General features: G+C 46.7%; 1 protein-coding gene across 4 annotated transcripts in view; it reads right to left on the minus strand.

The window, feature by feature from the left end:
• YTHDC2 (YTH N6-methyladenosine RNA binding protein C2) overlaps positions 1–24,128 on the minus strand; it is a 999,369-nt gene that overhangs the window by 90,412 nt on the left and 884,829 nt on the right. For all 4 annotated transcript variants that reach the window (XM_069226524.1, XM_069226522.1, XM_069226518.1 and 1 more), the window contains one exon: positions 13,874–14,056. In XM_069226524.1, coding sequence (XP_069082625.1) covers positions 13,874–14,056 — 183 coding nt within the window. The remainder of the gene's footprint in view (positions 1–13,873; positions 14,057–24,128) is intronic.

Below are 24,128 nucleotides of genomic sequence, written 5' to 3' on the forward strand. Positions count from 1 at the left end.
ATCTGGAACCTGTGGTTCTTAAAATAAACTAAGAAAATATATTTTTCAATATAAAAACCTGTTGACCTGGAGTAAGTCTTTGAGTGTGTGTCTCTCATTTATTGCCTGTGTGTGTACAACAAATGCTTAACACTACCCTCTGATAAACCTACTGCTCGACCACACTACCACAAAACAGAGCATTAGAATTATCCAATTTTGCCACTATCTTACCTCTAAGGGGAACCCTTGGACTCTGTGCACACTATCTCTTAATTTGAGATAGTATATACCGAGCCAACTTCCTACACTTACCTCATGGGTAACGGAATATCTGGTAGAGACATATTCTAGCTGCAGATTCCTTACGTTGGAATTTCCCACAGGCGTCAGACTGGACCTGGAGATTTTTCTTTGAGCAATACCCTTGTGCGTGGGTAGGTGGCGTTGGTTGACTCTGCGGGCGTCGTTGGTGTCATAGTCGCTGTGATGATGTTAGGAGTAGTACACAGACGCCGCCTCAGCACGTCAGATTCTTTTAACAACTTTCCACACCAAAGGGCAGAGCCGCTAAGAACACTGAGATTGGTGCGCCAGAGCTAAGGACCTGAAGGAAATCAGTTCGCAAGAGGGGAAGATGAATGGGTCGGTAAGGAATCTGCAACTAGAATATTCCGTTACCGAAGGCAAGTATCTTGTACATCTGATAGAGACTTCTAGTTGCAGATTCCTTACCTTAGAATAGATTCCCAAACAATGCCATCCTCGGTGGTGGGCTGCGAACCAAGATCATAATAGGAAGTCCTGCAGGACAAAATGACCAAAGCAGCCGTCCCGACGGAGCTGACTGTCCAGGCAGTAGTGTTTAGCAAACATGTGCAGGGACGCACATGTAGCTGCCTTGCAGATAGCCAGGACAGGAACTTCGAGTGCTAACGCAGTGACAGCAGCAGTTGCTCTGGTGGAATGAGTACGCAAGCCCTCAGGGGGTTTCTTCTTCACCAAAGCATAGCACATTCTGATGCAAAGAAGTACCCATCGAGAGATGGTACGTTTTTGCACCGCCTTCCCTTTTTTCGCCCCCACCTATCAGTCAAAGAGTTGATCGTCCACCCAGAAATGTTTAGTACGATTAAGATAGAACGCCAACGCTCTTTTTGAGTCCAGACAGTGGAGTCTCTACTCCTCATAGGAAGGATGTGGGGGTGCATAGAAAGTAGGCAGGGTGATGAAGTGGCTTAAATGAAAAGACGTAACTACCTTTGGAAGGAAAGACACCTTAGTGCGCAACCACTTTGGCACGGCGCACAGACAAGTACGGAGGTTTGAAAGAAAGGGTCTCAAGTTCACTCACCCTGCGAGCAGAGGTGATGGCAACAAGAAAGACAGTTTTGAAGTTGAGGAGCTGTAAGGGACAATTTGTGCATCGGCTCACAGGGAGTAGCCATTAAATAAGTAAGGATAAGATTGAGTCCCACTGAGGCATGATAAATGGAGTTGGAGGAAATAACTGGGTGAGACCTTTGAGGAATCTACTCACCTAAGGGTGCCCAAAGCAGAGCCCTGCTGGGCCGAAGCAAGAACGAACAACAGAACCTCAGAGATGGGCAGAGAGGGGATCAACAGATTTGTTGGTGCACCATGCCACAGATTTATGCCAACAACAGGCGTATACCATTTTCGTGGAGGGACACCTGGCTGCCAAGATAACATCACAGACTTCGGGTGAAAGATCAAAAGTCGTCAACTGTCGCTGCTCAATCTCCATGCATGAAGGTGGGGATTGGACAGGTTTGGGTGGAGAACCGTCCCCTGCTGCTGCGACAGAAGCTCTGCCCGAAGAGGCCGTCTGAGTGGAGGATCGATGGCCATACTCAATAGCTCTGGATACCATCCTCTCCATGCCCAGTCAGAAGCCACCAAGATGAATTGGGCCCGGTTGTTCCTTCTTGAGAACTCTGGGCAGAAGTGGTATGGGCGGACAGGAGGCCGGAGTTCCGCCTTGGAAACTCCAACGCGCAAAATAGCTGACAGTGTGTGTTGTCTGCAGAGACAAACAGATCTAACCAAGGCTCTCCCCACTGCTGAAAGAGGTCTTTCGCCACCTCCAGATGGAGATGCCATTCATGATCGGCTGTGCATCGACGGCTGAGTTTGTCCGCTCTGGCGTTGAGAGAACCCGCCAGATGTTGAACCACCAGGGTAATGCCCTGATGTTCCAGCCATGTCCAGAGGCGCAGTGCCTCCTGACAAAGGGTCCAGGACCCTACCTGGCCCTGTTTGTTGCAGTAACACATGGCAGTAGTGTCCGTGAACACCTGCACTACTTTCCCTTTAAGAGAGGGAAGAAATGCTTTTCAATGCAAGCCTGATCGCCCTGAGCTCTAGAAGATTGATATGGAGCCCAGACTCCACCAGAGACCAGAGGCCTCTGATCTACGCCTCTCCCATGTGGCGGCCCCAACCCAGAACTGACGCATCTGTCACTATGAATGTATCAGGCTGGGAAAAGGGAGAGGGAACTGCTGCGGGCCCAATACGGATTTGAAAGCCACCACTGCAGGCCTTTCTTAGTCCCCTCCGAGATCTGGACCATGTCGGAGAGATTCCCCTGATGCTGTGCCCACTGGAACTTCAAGTCCCACTGCAGAGCCCACATATGCTATCTGGCATGTGTCACTAGCAGGATGCGGGAGGCCATGAGGCCCAGCAGCCTCAGAGTCAGTCTCACTGGAACCCAAGACAGAGGCTGAAAGATTGGAATCATAGCCTGAATATCTTGGACTCGCTTTTTGAGAGGATAAACCTGAAATTGCACTGTGTCCAGAACAACTCCGATGAAAGGGAGCATCTGAGAGGGAGTCAGGTGTGACTTCGGCACATTGATAGTGGACCCCAGCGTGAGCAGGAGGCTCGCCGTAGTCTGAAGGTGAGAGACGACTTTATGGGGCGAGTCCGCCTTCAACAGCCAGTCGTCGAGGTAGGGGAAGACCCTAATCTGCTCAGATGAGCTGCAACCACTGCCATCACTTTTGTGAACACCTGAGGGGCACTGGTAAGGCCGAAGGGGAGCACGGTGAACTGACAGTGCTCAGGACCTACCACGAATCGCAGGTAACGTCTGTGGGCAGGCAGGATGGGAATGTGAAAGTAAGCATCCTGAAAGTCTAACGCTACCATCCAGTCTTCTGTGTGTAAGGTAAACAGGACCTGAGCCAGGGTGAGCATTCTGAATTTCTCCTTCTTGAGGAAGTAGTTGTGGTCCCAAAGGTCTAGGATAGGACATAAGCCCTTGTCCTTTTTCTGCACCAGAAAGTAGCGGGAATAACAACCACGCCCTACTTCTGGCACAGGGACCTTCTTATGGCTCACTTGGCCAAGAGAGCCACAACTTCCTGGCAGAGAAGTGCCAAATGATCCTCTGGAAGTTGGCCGATTGATAGAGTCATGGCTCCGTGGCCACGAAAGGGGCGAAAGACGGACTGTTAGGGGCGAGGGGCAGCGGAAAGGCCAAAGGACCAAGGTGTAGCCAAGTCCCCCTTGTCTCCAAAGAGACAGGAGCCATCAAAAGGCATGTCCATAAGAGACTGTTGGACATCCCCTGGAAAACCAGAAATATGCAACCACACGTGGTGTCTCACGGCCACCGTCGTAGCAACTGATCTGCCCAGGGAGTCAGTTGTGTCCAGCCCACATCGGATCATGAGCTTCGCCGCATCTCTCCCATCGTTAACAGCTTGGGAGACGATAGCATGGGCCTTCTCCGGTATGTGTGGCAGAACTTGCACGACTGTATCCCACCGAGAGTGGGTATAGCTGCCGAAAAAGCATGCAGTGTTTACGGACCGCAGCACGAGACTGGAGGATGAAAACATCTTCTTCCCAAATTTTTCCAGCCTTTTTGATTCCCTACCCGGGCATGAGGAACAGAATGCACCTGAGGAAGAGGAAGCCTAGATGACAAGACTCTCAGGCGTGGGGTGTTGGGACAGGGATTTAGGGTCATTCGGGGCGGGCCGATGGGGGTGTGCGATAGTCCCATTCACAGGAGCCCCTGTGTTGAGTTTGGACCAAGTACCCAAAAGCGCCTGGCTGAAGCACCTATGTCAGGAGATTGGACCTGACCTGTACAGTAGGTAGCTCAAGGCCAAGGGCCTCAGCTGCCCTACTGACCACCATAGCATAAGTCACTCCCTCCGCCATAGCCACGGTAAGAGGAGCCAGTATGCCAGCGTCTGGTGAAGTGTCCAGTCCACCGGCCTCACCCAATTCCTGTAACCAGTCCAAGGATGGGTCATCCTGGTATTCATAAGGGTCCAGGGACCCCTCCAATCCTTCCCCAAATTCGTACTTATAAGGAAAAGGGTTGAAGACAGAGGCGGCGTCGGCAGACAACGTTCCAACTCCGAGTTGTAGGGGATAAGGATCGGGTCGACATCTATGGTGGGCACCACCAGCGTCAGAAGTGACGACAATCGAAGGTCTCAATGGTACGAACGGCTTTGGTGCGGATCCGCAAGTAGATCCGGAGGGGACCTCAGTGGCCGGAGCCGAAGCCGCCGACCCGGAACCCGAAGGCCCTTCGTCTGAACCCGCGCCATATCGGGGTCGGTCGCCCAAAAGTGAGGCTCATAGCCTCATAAAACTCCTTTAATTGGGCTGGGGTTGCTCTGGCTCCTGTAAATTCGGGGAAGCGTGGAGTGGACCCAGAGCAGGCTCTGAAGACAGAGGCCTTGAGCTGTAACGCTCCTCCCGCGTCGCACCAGGTGAGCGACGGGGTGAAGTTGAAGGGTGAAGGGACCGCTTCTACTTCTTCTTTTTCTTACCTGTGCTTAAAGACTTGGAGTAGGAAGAATGGTGGTAGCTCCACAAACAGTCTCAAGCGTGACCGGGACCTACGTGGAGTCGAGCGCGGGCCGGCATGAGCTTGAAGGACCGCTCCCCTCAAGGCCTTCGGGTGCCTGACCGACACTCTGAGTACGATTTCTGGTCGTCGTCCTGCTCCAAGCACCGCAAACAGACCCGATGCGGATCCGTCATCATGCGGTGGCAGTCCTCGCACCGCTTGAAACTGGTCTTCGGGGACATCTCGACGCACCAGAAACTCACCAAAAAACTTGGGCAAAAAGAGACCAGGGTAGCTCTCTCCGGATCAGCATGTGGCACGGAAAGAAACAAACAGACCTCACTGCGCTGAGGGGGCATCTGTGTACTATTCCAAATGTCATCACGGTACTACGATGCCCGCAGAGTCGACCGACGCCACCTACCGACACGCAAGGGTATTGCTTGAAGAAAAAATCTTCGGATCCAGTCTGACGCCTGGGGGAAAATACTAAGGTAAGGAATCTACAACTAGAAGCCTCTATCAGATTTAATTAATTTTCCCTCCTATGCTGCCACCAAAACTCGGGTGAGGACAGGGGGGTTCATCTCTCCCCCTTCTGGAGAGACCTGGGTCACATGAAAAAGGCAGTAAGGCCTTTGATGCTCCCAGCCCTGGAATGTCCATCCTGCCTGGGAGAAGAGATCCAGAGCAGGCCTTTGTCTCCGGCCCTCAAGAGCATTGGCTCTCACCTTGGTGGGCCATAAATGCATCTGTGGTGGCTAAATAGGTCAGAACCAGTGAGTCAGCACACAAGTCGCTGGTAGGTTTTCAGGGGGCACCTTTAAGGTTGCACTCTGTGTGCATTTTTTTAATAGATCCATCACGGGGTCAGTGATGGTTTATTATTCTGAGAAGTCTGATACCAAACATCCCAGGATTCAGAGAAACCATCATGTAGCTGGGGAACTTGTAATGACCAGTGTCCAACACATGCATTTAATATGGCTTGCCTGTGTACTTACTATGTCTCAGAATCGACAGATACATAGCAGGGGCATATCCGCATATCATGCATCTATGCCCTCACATGTGACACATGCAGTGATAGGGGGCTGGCACGCAGGGGTGTGTGCCACGTCGTGTTTTCAATTTAGCCTGCACCAAAATGTGCAGTTTGCAATCGCAGCACTTGTGTGAGTTTGGTGAGGGTTCCCTGAGTGTGGCACAATCTGTGCTACGGCCCTCAGAGACCTTGCTTGGCACCCCGGGACCTAGGTACCAGGGATACCATTTACTAGGGACTTACAGTGGTAGCTAAAGAGTTTGCCACTTGTGCAAAACAACTGTGTAGTTTTTGGGGAGAGAGATCTGGCACTGGGGACTTAGTTAGCAGGGACCCAGTGCACTAACAGTAAAAAACACATCAGAAATCAGGCAAAAAGTGGGGCTAACCATGCCAAAAAGGGTGCTTTCCTACAAACAGTATGTCACTCAATTGTGACTGCAGAGGCTGGATATTTCTGGAGGAACACCAGACGGCAATCTTCTCCCAGTGCCCTGTATACACATTTTTAGTGGAGGGATCCCTTGATGCCAAGATGACAACTATTACAGTGGAAGGTAGATTATACACCATCAAATGTCGCTGCTCAAATCCTATGCATGGTGGAGTTTGTGTAGGCTCCGGTGCAGGACCTTACCCTGCTGTTGCAACAGGAGTTCCTCCTGAAGGGGAAGCTAAAACTTAAAGTGGATTGTGCAAGTGAAGGTCCTCTAATTGAGGAGGTAACTAAGGAGAACCCTTTTAAGGAGGAGATAGCATGTCTAGAGTATTTGTCGGACCAAGCAAACGGAGATGAGAAGGAGGGGTTTGCCCCATTTATCTCAAAAAGAAATCATAACAAAAACTAAGGAAAGTAAAAAAAAAACATAACCTTGTGAGTCCTGTTCATAAGAAGGTAATGGAATCTATGAACCCTAAGTTATACTCTCTATTTTCAAAGAAAGTTGCTACGTCTTCAGAGACATCTCATCAGCAATCCGTGTTGCATCAGCAACAAATGAAGAAGAAAGTTGAGGAGTCAGTTCATCTAAATCCTACATCCTCCTCTGTAGCGCTTTAGGCAGAGGAAAAATCATCAACACCATTAACATCAGCTGTCATGTCCAGAACCACTCAGAAGGCTCAGGAATTATCTAATGTGCATAATAAAAAATCAATTGCTAACTTGAGGGATGCCATATCAAATTCAGAAAGTGTCAAAATTTTAGGTAATTTAATAATAGGCTTAAACAATATTGAGTTGCAAACTGTGAATAGTCCTGCATTTTCGGAATATCTGATTTGCTGCTCCACACAGAATCAGACATAGGTGAATTATACTGCAGAAAACAAAAACGCTTTAATAAATAACTGAGGATTAATATCCATTTGTGAGGAAGCTTCAAAGGCTTTTTCTTCATCACTTAAGGATGAAAGAAGAATTAACTGTGGTGCCAACACTGATGTGGCTACAGAGGCGCAAGCAACTGTCAAGGCCACGTAGAATTCTAAAGGAAACATTGCATGCAACCAAGAGCTAGCTGCATTCTAAAACCACTGTATACTTGACCTGGTCTTGAACATGGAAGGACAAGGAGATTTGGGTGGTTCAGTGTACAATCTCCTGTGCATTAGAACAAATTCAACAACATATACTGTTCTGGTATTAGAGTCTAGGTAATATATTAAGAACCTAGTACACCGTGTGTCACTAGGAGCATCTGCTCTTAGAAGCAAGTGACCTCACTCACCTGAAGGTAGTGTGCTTCATCATCTGGCCTAGTCCTCACTGATCTGGTTCTGCAACACCCAATGGGTCCCTCAAGGTAGGCACACTGCTGGAGATCTTTTGCTTCGCTTAAAGAAGACTGGGAATGATGGTGAATCCCAGTACTTGGGTAGGAAGACTGGATGTGACTATGGGCTACAAATGACTATAGATGCTTTGTTGTCTATTTAATGGAGATAAATAAACTATATAAAAAAAAATGTGTGAGAAACTAAAGGACACAATGGTCTTAGTTTCTTCTGTAAATTACCTTATTTTGTCACAGAAGGAATGTGTTCTTGGTTGACATGTTTCATGCCTTTGATGTCCCCAAAGATCAAGTGACATTTTATCAGGACCTATCAAGATCTACCTAATATTTACTTAGAGGAAAGGGGATCCCTGATCTCATGATGGTAAAAAAGTGGTCCCCACCTCTGTGAAGAGCACCATAAAAATTGCTTAAATAGCCAATGTACACTCCTTGGTATTAGTTTCCAATACTAACGACCCTCCTCTAAAAAGAAATGGTCCCCTTGGAGTTTGTGGACAATCTAAGAAATTGTGCTAAGATCAATATGGTGGCTGAATCACCTATCCTCATCTGTGTCTCCGAAAGTACTTCCGAGAGGTAGGTGACTCGGCCACCATATCGATTTTAGCAAAGGTTCCTTCTACATTAAGCATGCTCTGTTGCCGCTGACAAACCATTTAAACAATACAGTGGGAAGAGTATGTATCTTACTTGCACCCATGATTAATTCAATACATCATTCCCTAAGAGAAGGTCATTTATCATAAAAGAACCTGTGGGAAGATAATGGAGTAATGTTCACAGAATGGGTACAATCGCAAATGCTTACATAGAAGTTAAATTCTACACCTCACTAATTTTAAAAGACGTCCAAGAGGGGCAGAACGGGCCACTCGGATACAGTGGTTTAAAACTGGCAAGTGGATGAATTGAGGAACCATCGATAACACTGTGGCACTCGCCCTGTTAGCCCAAATGCTATTTTGAGTAAAAGGCTGCTGAATACATGTTTTATTGACTTTAAGAAGACCTTCAACAGTATTAACTAGAATTAGCTATTGTAAAAGTTGAAAAAATAGGATATGCCAGCCAATCAAAGTCTTGTATTCTAATAACTGGATTTGAGAAAAACTCGGAAGAGACGGCACCCTGCCTAAAAAAGGTATATGTAAACAAGGACTTAAACAGGGTTGTGTGCTTTCCCTCCATTTTATTTAACTTTTGTTGTTGCAGATATGGAGTTATCGACTGCAAATCAAAAGGCTTGTCATGTAATTTTCGTGAACACCCAAGGGGCACTGGTGAGACCAAAGAGGAGCACAGCACACTAAAAAACACCCGTCCTACCACAAACTGCAGGTAGCACTGACTGGCTGTAGGACACCTATATGGAAACTGTCATCCTGAAGGTCCAACTTAACTATCCAGCCTCCAGGGTTCACATAAGACCTTGGCCAAGTTGAGCATCCTGAATTTCTCCTTCCAGAAGAAGGCTTTAAAAGGGCACAGGTCTATAACAGGACAAAGGCCTCTGTCCTTTTTGGGCACCAAAAAGTAGCAGAAAAAACAACTATGTCCCACGTTTGACACAGGCACCATCTCTATAGACCCTTTGACCAAAAGGGCTTGCACTTCCTGCCACAAGATTGCGAGATGACCCTCTGTCAGTCACTGGGGGATAGTGGAAGGTGTGGTGGTGAGAGAATGAAAGAAAGCGCATATCCTCCCCAAACAATTTTCCGGACCCACCTGTTTGATGTTATTGTCTGTGAACCGGGCACAAATCGGTGGATCCTGTCTCCTACTGAGTGGTTGTACTCCACTAAGGGAACACTAAAGGAGTTTGGCAAGTGGGGCTCCAATGAGGGATAGTGGATTGCATGGTCCAGTGAGCTTAATCACAGGCCTTAACCACAGGCCTGTGGGCACCACGGCCTTGATCGAGATACTGCTGAGCGCCAAGTGGGGGCTGGATTGGTTGACAATATGGGATACCTCCACTGAAGCTGAAAAACTTGCGGTAGGATTGACACAGTTTGGCGAGGTGTGGCAGGTAAGCCCAGGGAGCATGTTGTGGCTCTGCTCTCCTTGAACTGCTGGAGTGCAGAGTCTGCTTGTCCCCAAACAAATGCAAAAATGACAGATGATGGACAGAATGCAGTGCAAATCAAACATTTACTCCCAGTCACACATCTGGCTTTAATCCATCAGTTTTTTTGCTTGCCATGCCATTTCAGTTTGGACCCAGCCATATGCAAATCAGTCTTGACCCTGTTCCCCATGGGAACAGTCCAGCCCGAACTGCCAGACCAGGTCCTCCCTGGACCAGATACAAGCATCCGGGGACTGGTTTCTGGGTATCACCCTTCATCAGCCAGGCTAGCTTGAATCTGGTGGCATAGCAAGCACTGGAGCCACATCTGGGCATACCCTTCCCACTTGGGACAACAAATGCAAAAACAACAGATGATGGACAGAATGCAGAGCAAATCAAACATTCACCCCCAGTCACATATCTGGGTTTAATCCATCATTTTGTTTTGCTTGCCATGCCATTCCAGGCTAGCTTGAATCTGGTGGCATTGCAAGCACAGGACTCACGTCGTTTTTTCTTTTCTTTTTTTTGCTTTTGTCCCCAAACAGGCATGTTCCATTGAACGGCATGTCCATGAGGGACAACTGGACATCGCCCAAAGAAATGTTGGGCTACAGCCAAGTATAGCACTGGTGCCAATGGTCTTCCCGATGGAATCAATGGTGTCCAAGCCGCAACGAATTATGAAATTGACCACGTCACAACTGCCCTGGCAAAAAGAGGTCAGAGATCTTCAGGAACACCTGGAAGAACTTGAACCACAGAATCCCAAAGGGTGTAGGAATAGTGCCCCAGCAGGCATTTACTGATCGACCAGCCAGCTGGTAGACGAAAAGATGCTTTTCCTGAAAATCTCCAATCATTTTGCTGCATCAGAGCGCGTCGCCAAGGCTCCAAAGAGTCGAAGCATTTTCTCCGAGAACTCTTCAGTCTGTTTAGGAGTGGAGGACAGCCTCAAAAACTTGGATTGTGCTTAAAAAAGCTGCAGGACTGGCTCCGAAGTTGAATACCTTTGGGACAGAGATCAAGAAGTATGGCGCCATTCCCCTCCCTTCTCAGAAGAATGTGAATGGTGGGAAGAGTCCAAGTCCCACTTAGATTTCTTGTGGTTTTTTTTTTCCAACTTACCCAATGAAGTTGATTGAGTCAAAGAGCGACCTCTAGAATGATTCCTGCAAATACTGGATCTCGAATGAGACTGGGACCAAAATTTCAACTCGGACCAATCTTGCTGTAGTGTCTTCTGGAGCTTGGAAACACAGAGTTTCACCTCGTGGTCTCGTACTGCCTTTGGGTTCATCAACATGCAGTCGCTGCAGGACTTATGGCCTGACTTAGAATTTGAAGGTGGGGTTACTCTGTCTCAAAAAAGATGAGAGGGAGCTCCGAATCTGCACCTGTTGGCACAGAGGAAATCAGCTTACATAAGCGCACCTAAATAGGTTCCTCACATAATGTCCTGAGTGCAGTGGTGTCAGTGCAGAGTTGCACAGCGCCACTTACCAGCATGAGAAGTAGTGCTGAAAAGTTTTTGGACCCAGTCTGATGACGGTGGAATATTCAAATGGTGAGGTACCTTTGGTTAGAAGTCACTATCTAAAGAGAATACCTGTAGGGAAGAGTGGAGGGTGTTTGAAAAGAGTATGGCTCAAAAGTTGTACAAGGAATAGAGTAAAAAAGGACTCAAAGTGAAAGTGGACAAAAAGCCAAGAGTAGGGAGAGTCAAAGAGTGCTGGAAGGGAGAGTGAGGAAACATTCAATGACAGGAAGAAAGTCTAAAGACTTTGTGGACAAACTTCAGGGCAGTGAAGAGATGAAAAAAGGTGGGCAGGAGAGTGGACAAGTAGTGAAGAGTGAGCACAGGAGGACTATTTGGCAGAGTAAAGAGGAATGAAGGAAAGTGGACAAAAGACAAAAGACTGAGAAAGTTGAAGAGGGAACTGAGGATGGAGTAGAGTGGACAGCTACTAACTATTCAAAAGGAAAAAAGAGGTGGAGAAAGAGTGGACAAAAAGCAGTAAGAGAAGGAGCTAATATGTAGATGCAAGGCATAACCAAAAGCAGTTTGAACAAAAAGTAGGTGTAGAGGGGAATAACTGAGGATGGGAGAGATAACAAGTCAAAAAAGAGGAGAATCAGTGGGTGGCTTGAGTGAGGAGCAAACAAAAGACAAGTTAAAAGAGAACCTGTAGAATACTAAACAACAGGGAAGAGTGTGATTCAAAATGGGCAGAAGAGGAGAGACACACCACCCTTCAACGAACTGGGATAGGTTGAGGTGCAGGGTGAACCAACAGGGACAGAAATAATGAGTACATCTCCTAAGCTCCACTGTATTAATAAGAGTTGCGTGCATCACATGGCAAAGGAGAGGTCTTACATCGTGGCAGGCCTAACAAGCCAGGACTGGGCTAAAAACAGGTAATCTTTGCAAACCCCATGAGAGTTGCTACACATGAGTACTGGTGCATGTGCTATTAAAAAGTGCAATGTGATGTCAGAGTGACCATGCAGTACATGCTCTCCCCTTCTATGGGGATGGAGCTGCATTCCTAGCTGATTTCAGAAGGCTCTGCGACAAGAGGCCATGCAACCACAGGGCCACTGGGTGAGGAAGGAGAGCAAAAGCAGTTCTATCTCAGAGCCACAGTTCTACCAACTCAGCATGTAACAAGCAGACCTCAATGACCGGAATGATTCATTACTGGACATTCAAAATATTTATGGGAAATGTTACTCTTTTTTATTTTCCAAACTTTTCTTGGTGGAGAATTGGGTATTTAATCAGGAGCTACCAATGACAAGGACAAGACTAGGTGTGGTAATGTGCTTCAGCAGATTAAAATAGCTTTGGCATAAAAGATTTGATGAGGTTGTAGCATTTGATAGTAACGAACCCTACAACATCAACTGACAAAGTCAATCGTGCTTCACATTTTGTGAAAAGGGTTTCACTATATGTAGGCCATTAATAAGGATCTTTTATTGGTTGAGTAGCACACAAGCCATTGCTGTAGCAAGCTGCAGTATTTTGGGCTACCATTAGAGGTCCCTTGATTCAGACAAAACTCCATTCTACAGCAGGCTGTAGTGCCTAAGGCTGCTCCTAGCGGTCCTTCAAGTTAGACATAGCCCTTACAGTTAGCAGGCCTTTGTACCAGAGAGAGTTGCTAAATGTTCAATGGTTACTCCCCCATCAATCTCAGCAATACCAGAAAGTATGAATAGAGCAGATGCCTGTGAATGTCTTCTGTTGCTGAAAGTGTGATGAAACAGTATTAAAAACTAGACTGTGCTTTTGTGATCAGCAGGCCAGATCACTGAGACCGTGCAACTTCAACATAAATGAACATATTCACTTCTGTGAGTAAACTGATTGTTGCTTCTTTTCTATGCCCTAAATAAATAGGTTCTGAGTGCAACTCCTATATGTTCTAGAAGTCCCCCAATAACCTGACCGATATTACTGCTCACTTTGTAGAATAAAACAACCTATATTCACCATAAGAACAGCTCTTTGTTTTGTGTAGGGTGGTGCACAAGCAATCGAGCCACCATTCTGTAAGCGATTTAGTGTAAAGCAAGTGAGGACAAGGGGAGGGTGGAGAGGAAAAATGGAACTGAAGACTGGATGGAGAGAGGACAACTGAAAAATGGAGAGGGAGAGCAAGGCTAGACGTGATGGTGATGTTGAAATGGATATTGGGGGCAAGATGTGTAGGACTTCTTTATGCTCATCACCAAAACCTAATGAGGCAATATAACCTTTCAGGAAATGATAGGGGATTGTTGGACAGCCCATCTAGGAAATCACAAACTGTAAAAAAAATACAAGGGAGTCGAATGAAGGGGCTGGCTCAAAGCCAGTTCTCTTGCATTATTTCTTGTTGTTGTGTTTTTAAAGTATTCATGAAATAAGGTCTCAGAGCAACTAAAGCTGTCTGTCAAGGAGATATAAAAAGGAAAGCAAGACAGAGTAATAATCAAAAAGTGCACTTTCTCTACCATATTAAGCTAAACAGCAGAGACTTAACAGGCTGCAGTGCTTTCACAATACAAGTACATTAAAACCATAAGATATTCTAAGAATTTTCACAAAAAAGTAAACCAATATGTATATATAATACCTGCCCATCTCTGCTAATTTGCACTTTCTTATTGTCGTTCCATGGGTTCATCAAATGGTGTGCAAACTGAAAGGGGAGGCTTTCTCTTCTGATCCATTCCACCTTGAAAACTCCGCCTAGGCCCGTTGATCCCCAGTCCTGACTTTTCTCTCGTCCAATTTCTGAACACATTCTTGCAAAACCCTAAATCAAAAACATTTAAAAAGTAGGAAAATATTTCTCTTCAACTATAATAGTGATTTTTTGATTCCTGATATTTCAAAAGCAACAGTATGATTGACAAAGAAGTTACTTACCTTCTGGTGGCACCAGACTGGATGCAGAGGTTTTCACAATAGTGCTCTTGCATGCCGCTAAGTGGCATAGTGGAGCTCCACAGTGACCTCATTCCGCTCCAGAAGGGTCAGACCGGAGCCAAATAATGGTGCAATCACTGCACACTGACGTCAGTTGCTTGATTAACTATTTTCTGTTAACTCGGGCATGAAACACAAAACAAGTGGAAGCATCATTGTGCGATCAATAATTTGTGCCCTTTTTAGATGATAAAAAGAGGGTACTCCACAATAGAGAGGTGAGGTGGGAGGACAATGAGGAATCTGCCGTTAGATGGAGTATCCACCAGCGGGGTGTTACGGAAAGAAAACAACTTGTTCTTCTGATGGATACTTCTAACAGAAGATTCCTCACCTGTAGACTACACACCAAAGCAGCATCTCTCAAAAGTGGATGGTCTGTGGCGTGGACTCAGACCAAAAATTGCTGCTGGACTAAACAAGCAAAATGCCCTATCCATTGGATCTGGCTGTCAAGGCAGTAGTGCTTTGTGAATGTGTGCACTGATGCCCAAGGTGCAGCCTAGCAGATGTCAAGAACTGCAATCAGTGAGCAATCTCTTGATAGCAGCCTGGCCATGGTGGAATGGGCCCTTAGCCCTTCTGGAGCCTGCTTCCTTGCCAATGCTTAGCAGATCTTAAGGCAGAGGACTATTCATCTCCATACAGTTTTTTCTGCACTGCTTTCTTTTCTTAGCCGAAGAGAACCCCACAAAAGGATAATTGTCCACCCAAAGCTCTTTGGTGTGATTGAAGCAAAGGCTTAAGGCTCATTTGGGGTCCCCTGCATGGAGTCTCTCCTCCTCTTTTGAGGGTTTAGGCAGGGCAAAGTACATTGGGAGGGTGATGGACTGCTCAGAATGAAAATATGTCACAACTTTAGGTAAAAAGGCTTCCATGGTCCTATTTGTCTAGAAAAAAGGTGGTGTAAGGTGGCTGAACAAAGAAAGCCTGGAGCTCACTTATGACGAGCTGAAGTGATTGCAATGATGAAGATAGTTTTGAGTCAGAAAACGCAATAAGCAGCTGTGCATTGGCTAGAAAAGGGGCCAAATTTAGATCAGATGGCGGCATCACTAACAGAATGGGAGGGACCATGTGTTAAACCTTTAATAAACTGCATCACAATATGTGATTTAAACAAGGACTGTTAGTCCAGCAAATGCAAAAAGATCAAAAGAGCTGACAAATTAACTTTTAATGGTGCCCACTGCAAGGAATATGTGTCGGAACAACTAGGTCCTAAACAACGATAGCCTAAACCACTACTGCTAAACAACTAAAAAGTCTCTACAACGAAGTACTGAACAGCTACTGTCTAAACAACGATTTTGCCTGAATAATCGATTGCCTGAACAACAAATTTTAAGTTTTTCTTATTTTTAATGGTTTATTAGTTGTTTATAATACATATATATATATATATATATATATATATATATATATATATATATATATAATTCTAAATAACTAACAAACCATAGAAAAAAAAGAAAAGCTTACCTTACAATCAGTTGTTCAGGCAATCGTTATTCGGGCAAAATCATTGTTTTGACAGTAGTTGTTCAGTACTTCATTGTAGAGACTTTTTAGTTGTTTAGCAGTAGTGGTTCAGGCAAGTAGTGGTTTAGACCTTGTTGTTCAGGATGTTTCCCCACTGCAAGACCTTGCTTGGCCATAGATAAAATAATCAACTATACATCTAACTATTTGAATTGCAAAGGGTTTGTGTTGCAGGCTCCACTCCAGGGAACACATTTCTCCCAGCACTCAGCATAAAAAGACTTCATAGAATGATACCTGAGTGCCAAGAAGTCATCTACTCCCTCAGGAGGTAGAGCGAACATAGTCAACTGATGGTGATCAATTTCCATATATAGAGGTGTAGACTGAATAGGTTTGGATGCATAAGCATAACTGGCTGCTGCAGCAGAAGATCCTCTCAAAGCAGTAGCCTGATTGGAGGACAGATGCTCATGGTCAGAAGTTCTATGAACGGCAATCTAATGGCCCAATCCGAAGCCACTAAGATGACTTGGGCCTAGCCATTCTAGATCTCCAAAACTCGTAGCAGGAGTGGTAGTGACTGAAAGGCATACAGAAGCCCTGTGCTTTACTCTAGATTTGACAAAGAGTTTTAAGTTTTTCTTTTTTTTAATGGTTCATTAGTTGAGTGAATATATATATATAAAAATTCGAAATAACTAACAAACCATAGAAAAAAAATAAAAACTTACCTTACAATTAGTTGTTTAGGCAATCGTTATTCAGGCAAAATCGTTGTTTAGATAGTAGTTGTTCAGTACTTCGTTGTAGAAACTTTTTAGTTGTTTAGCAGTAAAGGGTTCAGGCAAGTAGTGGTTTAGACCTCGTTGTTCAGGATGTTTCCCCAATGCAAGACTTTGCATGGCCATAAATAAAATAACCAACTATACATCCAACTATTTGAATTGCAAAGGGTTTGTGTTGCGGGCTCCACTCCAGGGAACAAATTTATCCCAGCACTCAGCATAAATATACTTCATAGAATGACACCTGAATGGCAAGATGTCATCCACTCCCTCAGGAGGTAGAGCGAACATAGTCAACTGATGGTGATCAATTTCTATATATAGAGGTGTAGACTGAGTAGGTTCGGATGCATAAGCAAAACGCGGTGCTGCAGCAGAAGATCCTCTCAAAGCAGTAGCCTGATTGGAGGACAGATGCTCATGGTCAGAAGTTCTATGTACGGCAATCTAATGGCCCAATCCGGAGCCACTAAGATGACTTGGGCCTAGCTGTTCTTGATCTTCAAAACTCGGAGCAGGAGTGGTAGTGGCTGAAAGGCATACAGAAGCCCTTTGCTTCACTCTAGATTGAAAATGTCTTTTAGAGAGAGCGTTTTTGGGAACTCCAGCAGGCTAAAGGTTTGACTGCCCGTTCTCGACAGTGGTAAAAGTTCCAGCTAGGACTTTCCCCATTGTTCGAAAACATCCTTTGCCACCTCGGGATGCAACTACCATTTGTGATGCTCCAGGGGTCGCAGTCTGAGCTCATATGTTCTGGCCTTTAAAGATCCTGCCATGTGGCTCAGAATCAAGGAGATGCCCTGAAGCTCCAGAGGTGCACAGCACCCCAATACCTCAATCCGCCCTGCTTGTTGCAGTACCACATGTTGGAGGTGTTTTACATGAGAAACTGCACCAGCCTTCCTTTGGAAGATAGCAGTAAGGCCTTCAACATCAGCTGGATGGCCCACAGCACCATCAGATTTATGCAGAGCTGGGTTTCAGCCAGATGCCAGAGTCCTCTGATCGCCACCTCTCCCAGATGACCCTCTATCCCAAAAGGGACACATCTGTCACCACTGTCAGCTCTGGGTGTGGAAGAAAGAAGAGTCTGCCACTGGATAGATTGCAGTCGAGCAGTCACCAATGCAGATCTTATAAACTCTCCTCTGAAACCTGGATGACATCCAATAGGTTTCCTTGGTGCTGGGCCCACTGAGGCCCTCATTATGACCCTGGCGGTTGGCGGTAATTTGGGGAAAGGTACTGGCAACAGGCTGGCAGTACCTTTTCCCAAATTATGACAATGGCGGTTTGGCTCCTTCCCTTGCACTGACAGGGGTCTCCCCTGCCCCCTCAACCTCCAAGAGTTCTCCCCAACCCTTCCCCTCCCTCTCCTGCCCCAGCACATTTACACACCCATACGTGCACACATACACACTCATACACACACGCATACCCACATCCACCCACGCATGCACACATACATACACACGCATTCACAACACACAACATACACGTACACTCACATTCAGTCATTCACGCAGTCATTCAACGCGACTCTCACCCGCATGCACGCATACAAAAACAGACACCCCCCCACACACACAACACCCCCACACAGGCGCCCGCCACCCCCTTTTCTGTTGGAGAACCCAACTTACCTGCTTGCAGGGGGGTCCTCTGGCAGGAGACGGGACGAGTCGCTGCTGCCAGCAGCAGCATCCGCCAGCAAAACACCACCAGGCCGTATCATTGTCGCCATGACCGTCGACGGTATTCCGCCAGCCTTCTGGCGGAATTCCGTCTACGGTCATAATGCGGGTGGGCGTCTGGTAGCCATGGCGACGGTATGTGGCCTGCCGTCGCCATGGCGGTAGGCAGTCAATACCACCAATGTTGTCATGAGGGCCTGAGTCTTCAGATCCCACTGCAGAGCCTACTTATGCCACCTGGCACAGTGGGCCAATAGGGTGCATGAAGCTAGAAGGCCCAGAAACCTCAGAACTGCTCTCATGGACATTCATGACTGAGGCTTAAACACTGGGATCACTACCCGAATATCCTGGACTCATCATGAGGAAGGAAAGGCCTGGAATAGCACTGTGTCCAGAAAAGTTCCTATAAAGGAAAGCCTCTTTCAAGGAGTCAGGTGAGACATTGGCCTGTTGATCTAGAACCCCTATCAGGAGGTTTGCCAACAATGGAAGATTTAAACAAGGAGGGTTGATCTATTAGTCTGAGAAAAGCAGAGATGGCAGACAGAGTAAGGGTGCCCGGAGCAGAGCCCTGCTGGGCAAGAGAAAGCACAAACAAAAGAACATCAGACAGAGGTGCAGAAAGGGGATAAACAGACTTGTTGGTACACCATGCCACAAATTTGTTCCAACAACAGGCGTATATTGTTTCAGAGGAAGGACGCCTGGCTGCCAAGATAACATTACAGATGGTGGGCAGAAGGTCGAAAGCTGTTAACTGCCGCCGCTCAGGTGGAGACTGTATAAGTTCAGTTGGAGAACCATCCCCTGCTGCTGCGAAAGGAGATCCTCCCGAATAGGCAGTTTGAGGGGAGGATCGATGGCCATGCTTAGAATCGCAGGATAACATACTCTTCATGCCCAGTCGAGAGCCACAATGATTACTTGGGCCCAATCGTTCTTGATTTTCTTGAGAACTCAGGGCAGAAGTGGTATTGGCGAAAAGGTGTATAGGACGCCTGAGTTCCACTCAAGACAAAAAGTGTCGCCGAGCGAGTGCCGCCTTGGAAACCCCAGCATGCAAAACAGCTGACATTGCGCTTTCTCTGCAGAGGTGAACAGATCTAACCAACGATCTCCCCATTACTGAAAGAGAACTTGTGCCACGTTTGGATGGAGATGCCATTTGTGGTGGACCATGCACTGATGTCTGAGTTTGTCCGTTCTGACGTTCAGAGAGCACGCCAGATGTTGAACCACCAAGGTTTTGCCTTGACATTCCAGTCTGTCCAGAAGCGCAGAACCTCTTGACAAAGGCTCCCATCCCCCACTCCGCCTTGCTTGTTGCAGTACTACATGGTGGTATTGTTCATGAACATCTGCACCACTTTCCCTTTGAGAGAGGGAGGAATGCTTTCAATGCAAGCCTGATAGCCTGAGCTCCAGAAGACTGAAGTGGAGCCTGGACTCTGTCGGAGACCAGACGCCTCTGAGCTCCACCTCCCCCATGTGGCCTCCTCATCACAGGAGTGACGCATTTGTCACTACTGTCATATCTGGTTGGGGAAGGGAGAGGGATCTGCCGTTGACTCAATCGTGGTTGGAAAGCCACCTCTGCAGATCTTGTGCAGATCCCTGCGAGACCTGGACCATGTCAGAGAGATTCCCCTCATGGGGCTCCCACTGGAACTTCAGGTCCCACTGCAGAGCAAGCATATGCCATCTGGCATGTGTGAGCAGCAGGATGCAGGAACCCATAAGGCCCAGCAGCCTCCGAGTTATTCTCACCAAAATCCAGGGCAGAGGCTGAAAAACTGGTTTCATAGCTTGAATAACCTGGACAGGCCTCTTTGGAGAATAGGCTTGAAACTGCGCTGTGTCCAGAACAGCTCAGATGAAAGGGAGCGTCTGAGAGGAAGTCAAGTGTGACTTTGGCACATTTACAGTGAACTCCAGCGCATGCAGGAGGTTTGCCGCAGTCTGAAGTTGGGAGACGACAGCCTGGGGCGAGCCTGCCTTCAACATCCACTCGTCAAGGTAGGGCAAGACTGAAACCCTAGTCTGCACAGATGAGCTGCGACCACCGCCATCACTTTCGTGAACACCCGAGGGGTGCTGGTAAGGCTTTGTGAGTGCTGTGACCTACCACGAACCGCAAGTAACTTCAGTTCCTCAAGTGCCAAGTGATCCTCCGTCATCCAATTGTAGGATGGTTGCATGGCCCGGTGAGGATGTCTCGAGTGGGAGGAAGTAGCCCCTTCCAGCGATTTGCAAAACCCACCTGTCTGTTGTGATGATTCCCGGGGCATGTGATGGCAAATCGTGCATCCAATTGGTCTGTGATGGAGCAACGGACTAGGAAGGTTTGGAGGCTGCAACTTGGAGGGGGGGCAAGGGGACGGTGGACTGGGCCGACCGCTGGCTCCCTGATCCCCATTGCATCCCATGTCTGCGGCTACACAGAGGCTGGGCAGCATGCAGTGCACATGGCTGGAGGGAAATTGACGTGGTTGGGCACCCCTTCCTTAGCCATGAAAGGGGCGAAAAGTGGACTAAAGGGGTGATGAGTAGCTGCAAGGCCAAGTACCCGAGCCATGGCTCAGGACTCCTTAAAGCGCTCGAGCACTGAGTCTGCTTTGTCTCCAAAGAGAAGGGTGCCATCGAAGGGCATGTCCATAAGCGATTGCTGGACATCCCCTGAAAAGCCAGACGTCCACAACCAAGCATGGTGCTTTAAGGCCACAGTCGAAGCAACCGATCTGCCTAGTGAGCGGGCCGTGTCTTGCCCACATTGAATCGTGTACTTAGCTGCCTCTCTCCAATCAGCAACAGCCTTGGAGAGAACAGCCCGGGACTCCTCCTGGACCTGTGGCAGCACCTGCATGACAGTATCCGATAAAGTATGGGAATAGCGGCCCAAAAGGCATGCAGTGTTCTCGGACCACAACACCAGACTGGAGGAAGAGAACAACTTATTCCCAAGATGGCCCCGTCGTTTTGGTCCCCCATCCAGGGGTGCGAATGGGAATGTGCCAGAAGAGGAAGAAGCCTGAATGACCAAACTCTCAGGCATGGGATGATGGTTCAGGAATTTAGGGTCGTTGTCCTGTTGACAGGAGCCCCTGTGCTGAGTTTAGACCATGTTCCCAGCAGGACATCAATGAGGATTTTGTTAAAGGTCAAAAGGGGTTCAGATGTGAAAGCCCTGGCTGGAGCACCTCAGTCACGAGGTTAGTCCTGACAACCACTGAAGGCAGCTCAAGTCCCAGGACCTTGACTGCTCTTCTAATCACAACAAATATAAGGCTCCCTCCTCCGTAGCCACAGTAGGGGGAGAAAGCATGCCAGAGTCAAGTGGGGTGTTGAGACCATTGGCTTCACCCAATTCCTGAGCCCAGTCCATTTCAGGATCTTCTAGCTGGCATTCCAAAGGGTCCAGTGACCCGTCCATACTTTCACTGTACCAGTACCGGAGACAGTGTCTAGGAACCCAGGGCTCTCTAGTGGTAGCTGTTGTGAGCAGCTAAGAACCTAGGAGGAGGGTAAAGCACATGCAAAACCACAGCAGTCACACGAAAACTTATCACACACAAAGGGAACCACACAGTGTTGCAAATTTAAAGGTACTTTATTACAGTAACACTGTAGTAGATTATTTATAGCCAGTCCCCTAACTGGAGGTAAGTACACGCTATATATATATATATATATATATATATATATACAGGGAGTGCAGAATTATTAGGCAAATGAGTATTTTGACCACATCATCCTCTTTATGCATGTTGTCTTACTCCAAGCTGTATAGGCTCGAAAGCCTACTACCAATTAAGCATATTAGGTGATGTGCATCTCTGTAATGAGAAGGGGTGTGGTCTAATGACATCAACACCCTATATCAGGTGTGCATAATTATTAGGCAACTTCCTTTCCTTTGGCAAAATGGGTCAAAAGAAGGACTTGACAGGCTCAGAAAAGTAAAAAATAGTGAGATATCTTGCAGAGGGATGCAGCACTCTTAAAATTGCAAAGCTTCTGAAGCGTGATCATCGAACAATCAAGCGTTTCATTCAAAATAGTCAACAGGGTCGCAAGAAGCGTGTGGAAAAACCAAGGCGCAAAATAACTGCCCATGAACTGAGAAAAGTCAAGCGTGCAGCTGCCACAATGCCACTTGCCACCAGTTTGGCCATATTTCAGAGCTGCAACATCACTGGAGTGCCCAAAAGCACAAGGTGTGCAATACTCAGAGACATGGCCAAGGTAAGAAAGGCTGAAAGACGACCACCACTGAACAAGACACACAAGCTGAAACGTCAAGACTGGGCCAAGAAATATCTCAAGACTGATTTTTATAAGGTTTTATGGACTGATGAAATGAGAGTGAGTCTTGATGGGCCAGATGGATGGGCCCGTGGCTGGATTGGTAAAGGGCAGAGAGCTCCAGTCCGACTCAGACGCCAGCAAGGTGGAGGTGGAGTACTGGTTTGGGCTGGTATCATCAAAGATGAGCTTGTGGGGCCTTTTCGGGTTGAGGATGGAGTCAAGCTCAACTCCCAGTCCTACTGCCAGTTCCTGGAAGACACCTTCTTCAAGCAGTGGTACAGGAAGAAGTCTGCATCCTTCAAGAAAAACATGATTTTCATGCAGGACAATGCTCCATCACACGCGTCCAAGTACTCCACAGCGTGGCTGGCAAGAAAGGGTATAAAAGAAGGAAATCTAATGACATGGCCTCCTTGTTCACCTGATCTGAACCCCATTGAGAACCTGTGGTCCATCATCAAATGTGAGATTTACAAGGAGGGAAAACAGTACACCTCTCTGAACAGTGTCTGGGAGGCTGTGGTTGCTGCTGCACGCAATGTTGATGGTGAACAGATCAAAACACTGACAGAATCCATGGATGGCAGGCTTTTGAGTGTCCTTGCAAAGAAAGGTGGCTATATTGGTCACTGATTTGTTTTTGTTTTGTTTTTGAATGTCAGAAATGTATATTTGTGAATGTTGAGATGTTATATTGGTTTCACTGGTAATAATAAATAATTGAAATGGGAATATATATTTTTTTGTTAAGTTGCCTAATAATTATGCACAGTAATAGTCACCTGCACACACAGATATCCCCCTAACATAGCTAAAACTAAAAACAAACTAAAAACTACTTCCAAAAATATTCAGCTTTGATATTAATGAGTTTTTTGGGTTCATTGAGAACATGGTTGTTGTTCAATAATAAAATTAATCCTCAAAAATACAACTTGCCTAATAATTCTGCACTCCCTGTATATATACACACAGAAAGTACTAGGACTTTATTTATTTTTTAACTTTATTTATACTTTTATGCAAACAAGTGAAGCAGTAGAATAAGATCATGCATTTGCAGACTCGTACAATCCATATGCCATATTGTATCCTCCTAATGGATAGACTTCACCCTCCAGAACCATTCAATACAGAGACTTTCAACCGTGTATAATTATAACAGGTAAGTTCAACATTTACATATATCAATAACCATGTTCAATATGTCATTCACGTTTCTCACCCTCTGGTTCCCCCCTTTCTTTTCCTATAAGGTATTGTTTGTATACATCCTAGAATTTCGCTGGCCTATTTGAAGGGGGAAGTAGCTCGCTGTAATTATCTGTTTGTGTGTTACAATACGCCATATCTCTGTGCCACTCATCCACTTTAGGGATCGGTCCATGGTCCCACCGCATGGCAACCCTGCGCTTAGCAAGCAACAACCCAATTGCCACCAATCTGCGAGTAGCCCTCAGTAAATGGCCATCCCATCCCACAAGTGCCAAGAACGGTCCAGCATCTATTGGTTCCCCAACCATAGCTCCTAATTCGTTAATAACTGCCCTCCAGAAGCCTTGCACTCTTTCACACGTCCAGGCCATATGTAGGAAATCAGCCCGTTCCGCCCCACATCTTGGGCAGT

The sequence above is a fragment of the Pleurodeles waltl genome, chromosome 1_1 (genome assembly GCF_031143425.1).
Source record: "Pleurodeles waltl isolate 20211129_DDA chromosome 1_1, aPleWal1.hap1.20221129, whole genome shotgun sequence".
Classification (NCBI taxonomy): domain Eukaryota; kingdom Metazoa; phylum Chordata; class Amphibia; order Caudata; family Salamandridae; genus Pleurodeles; species Pleurodeles waltl.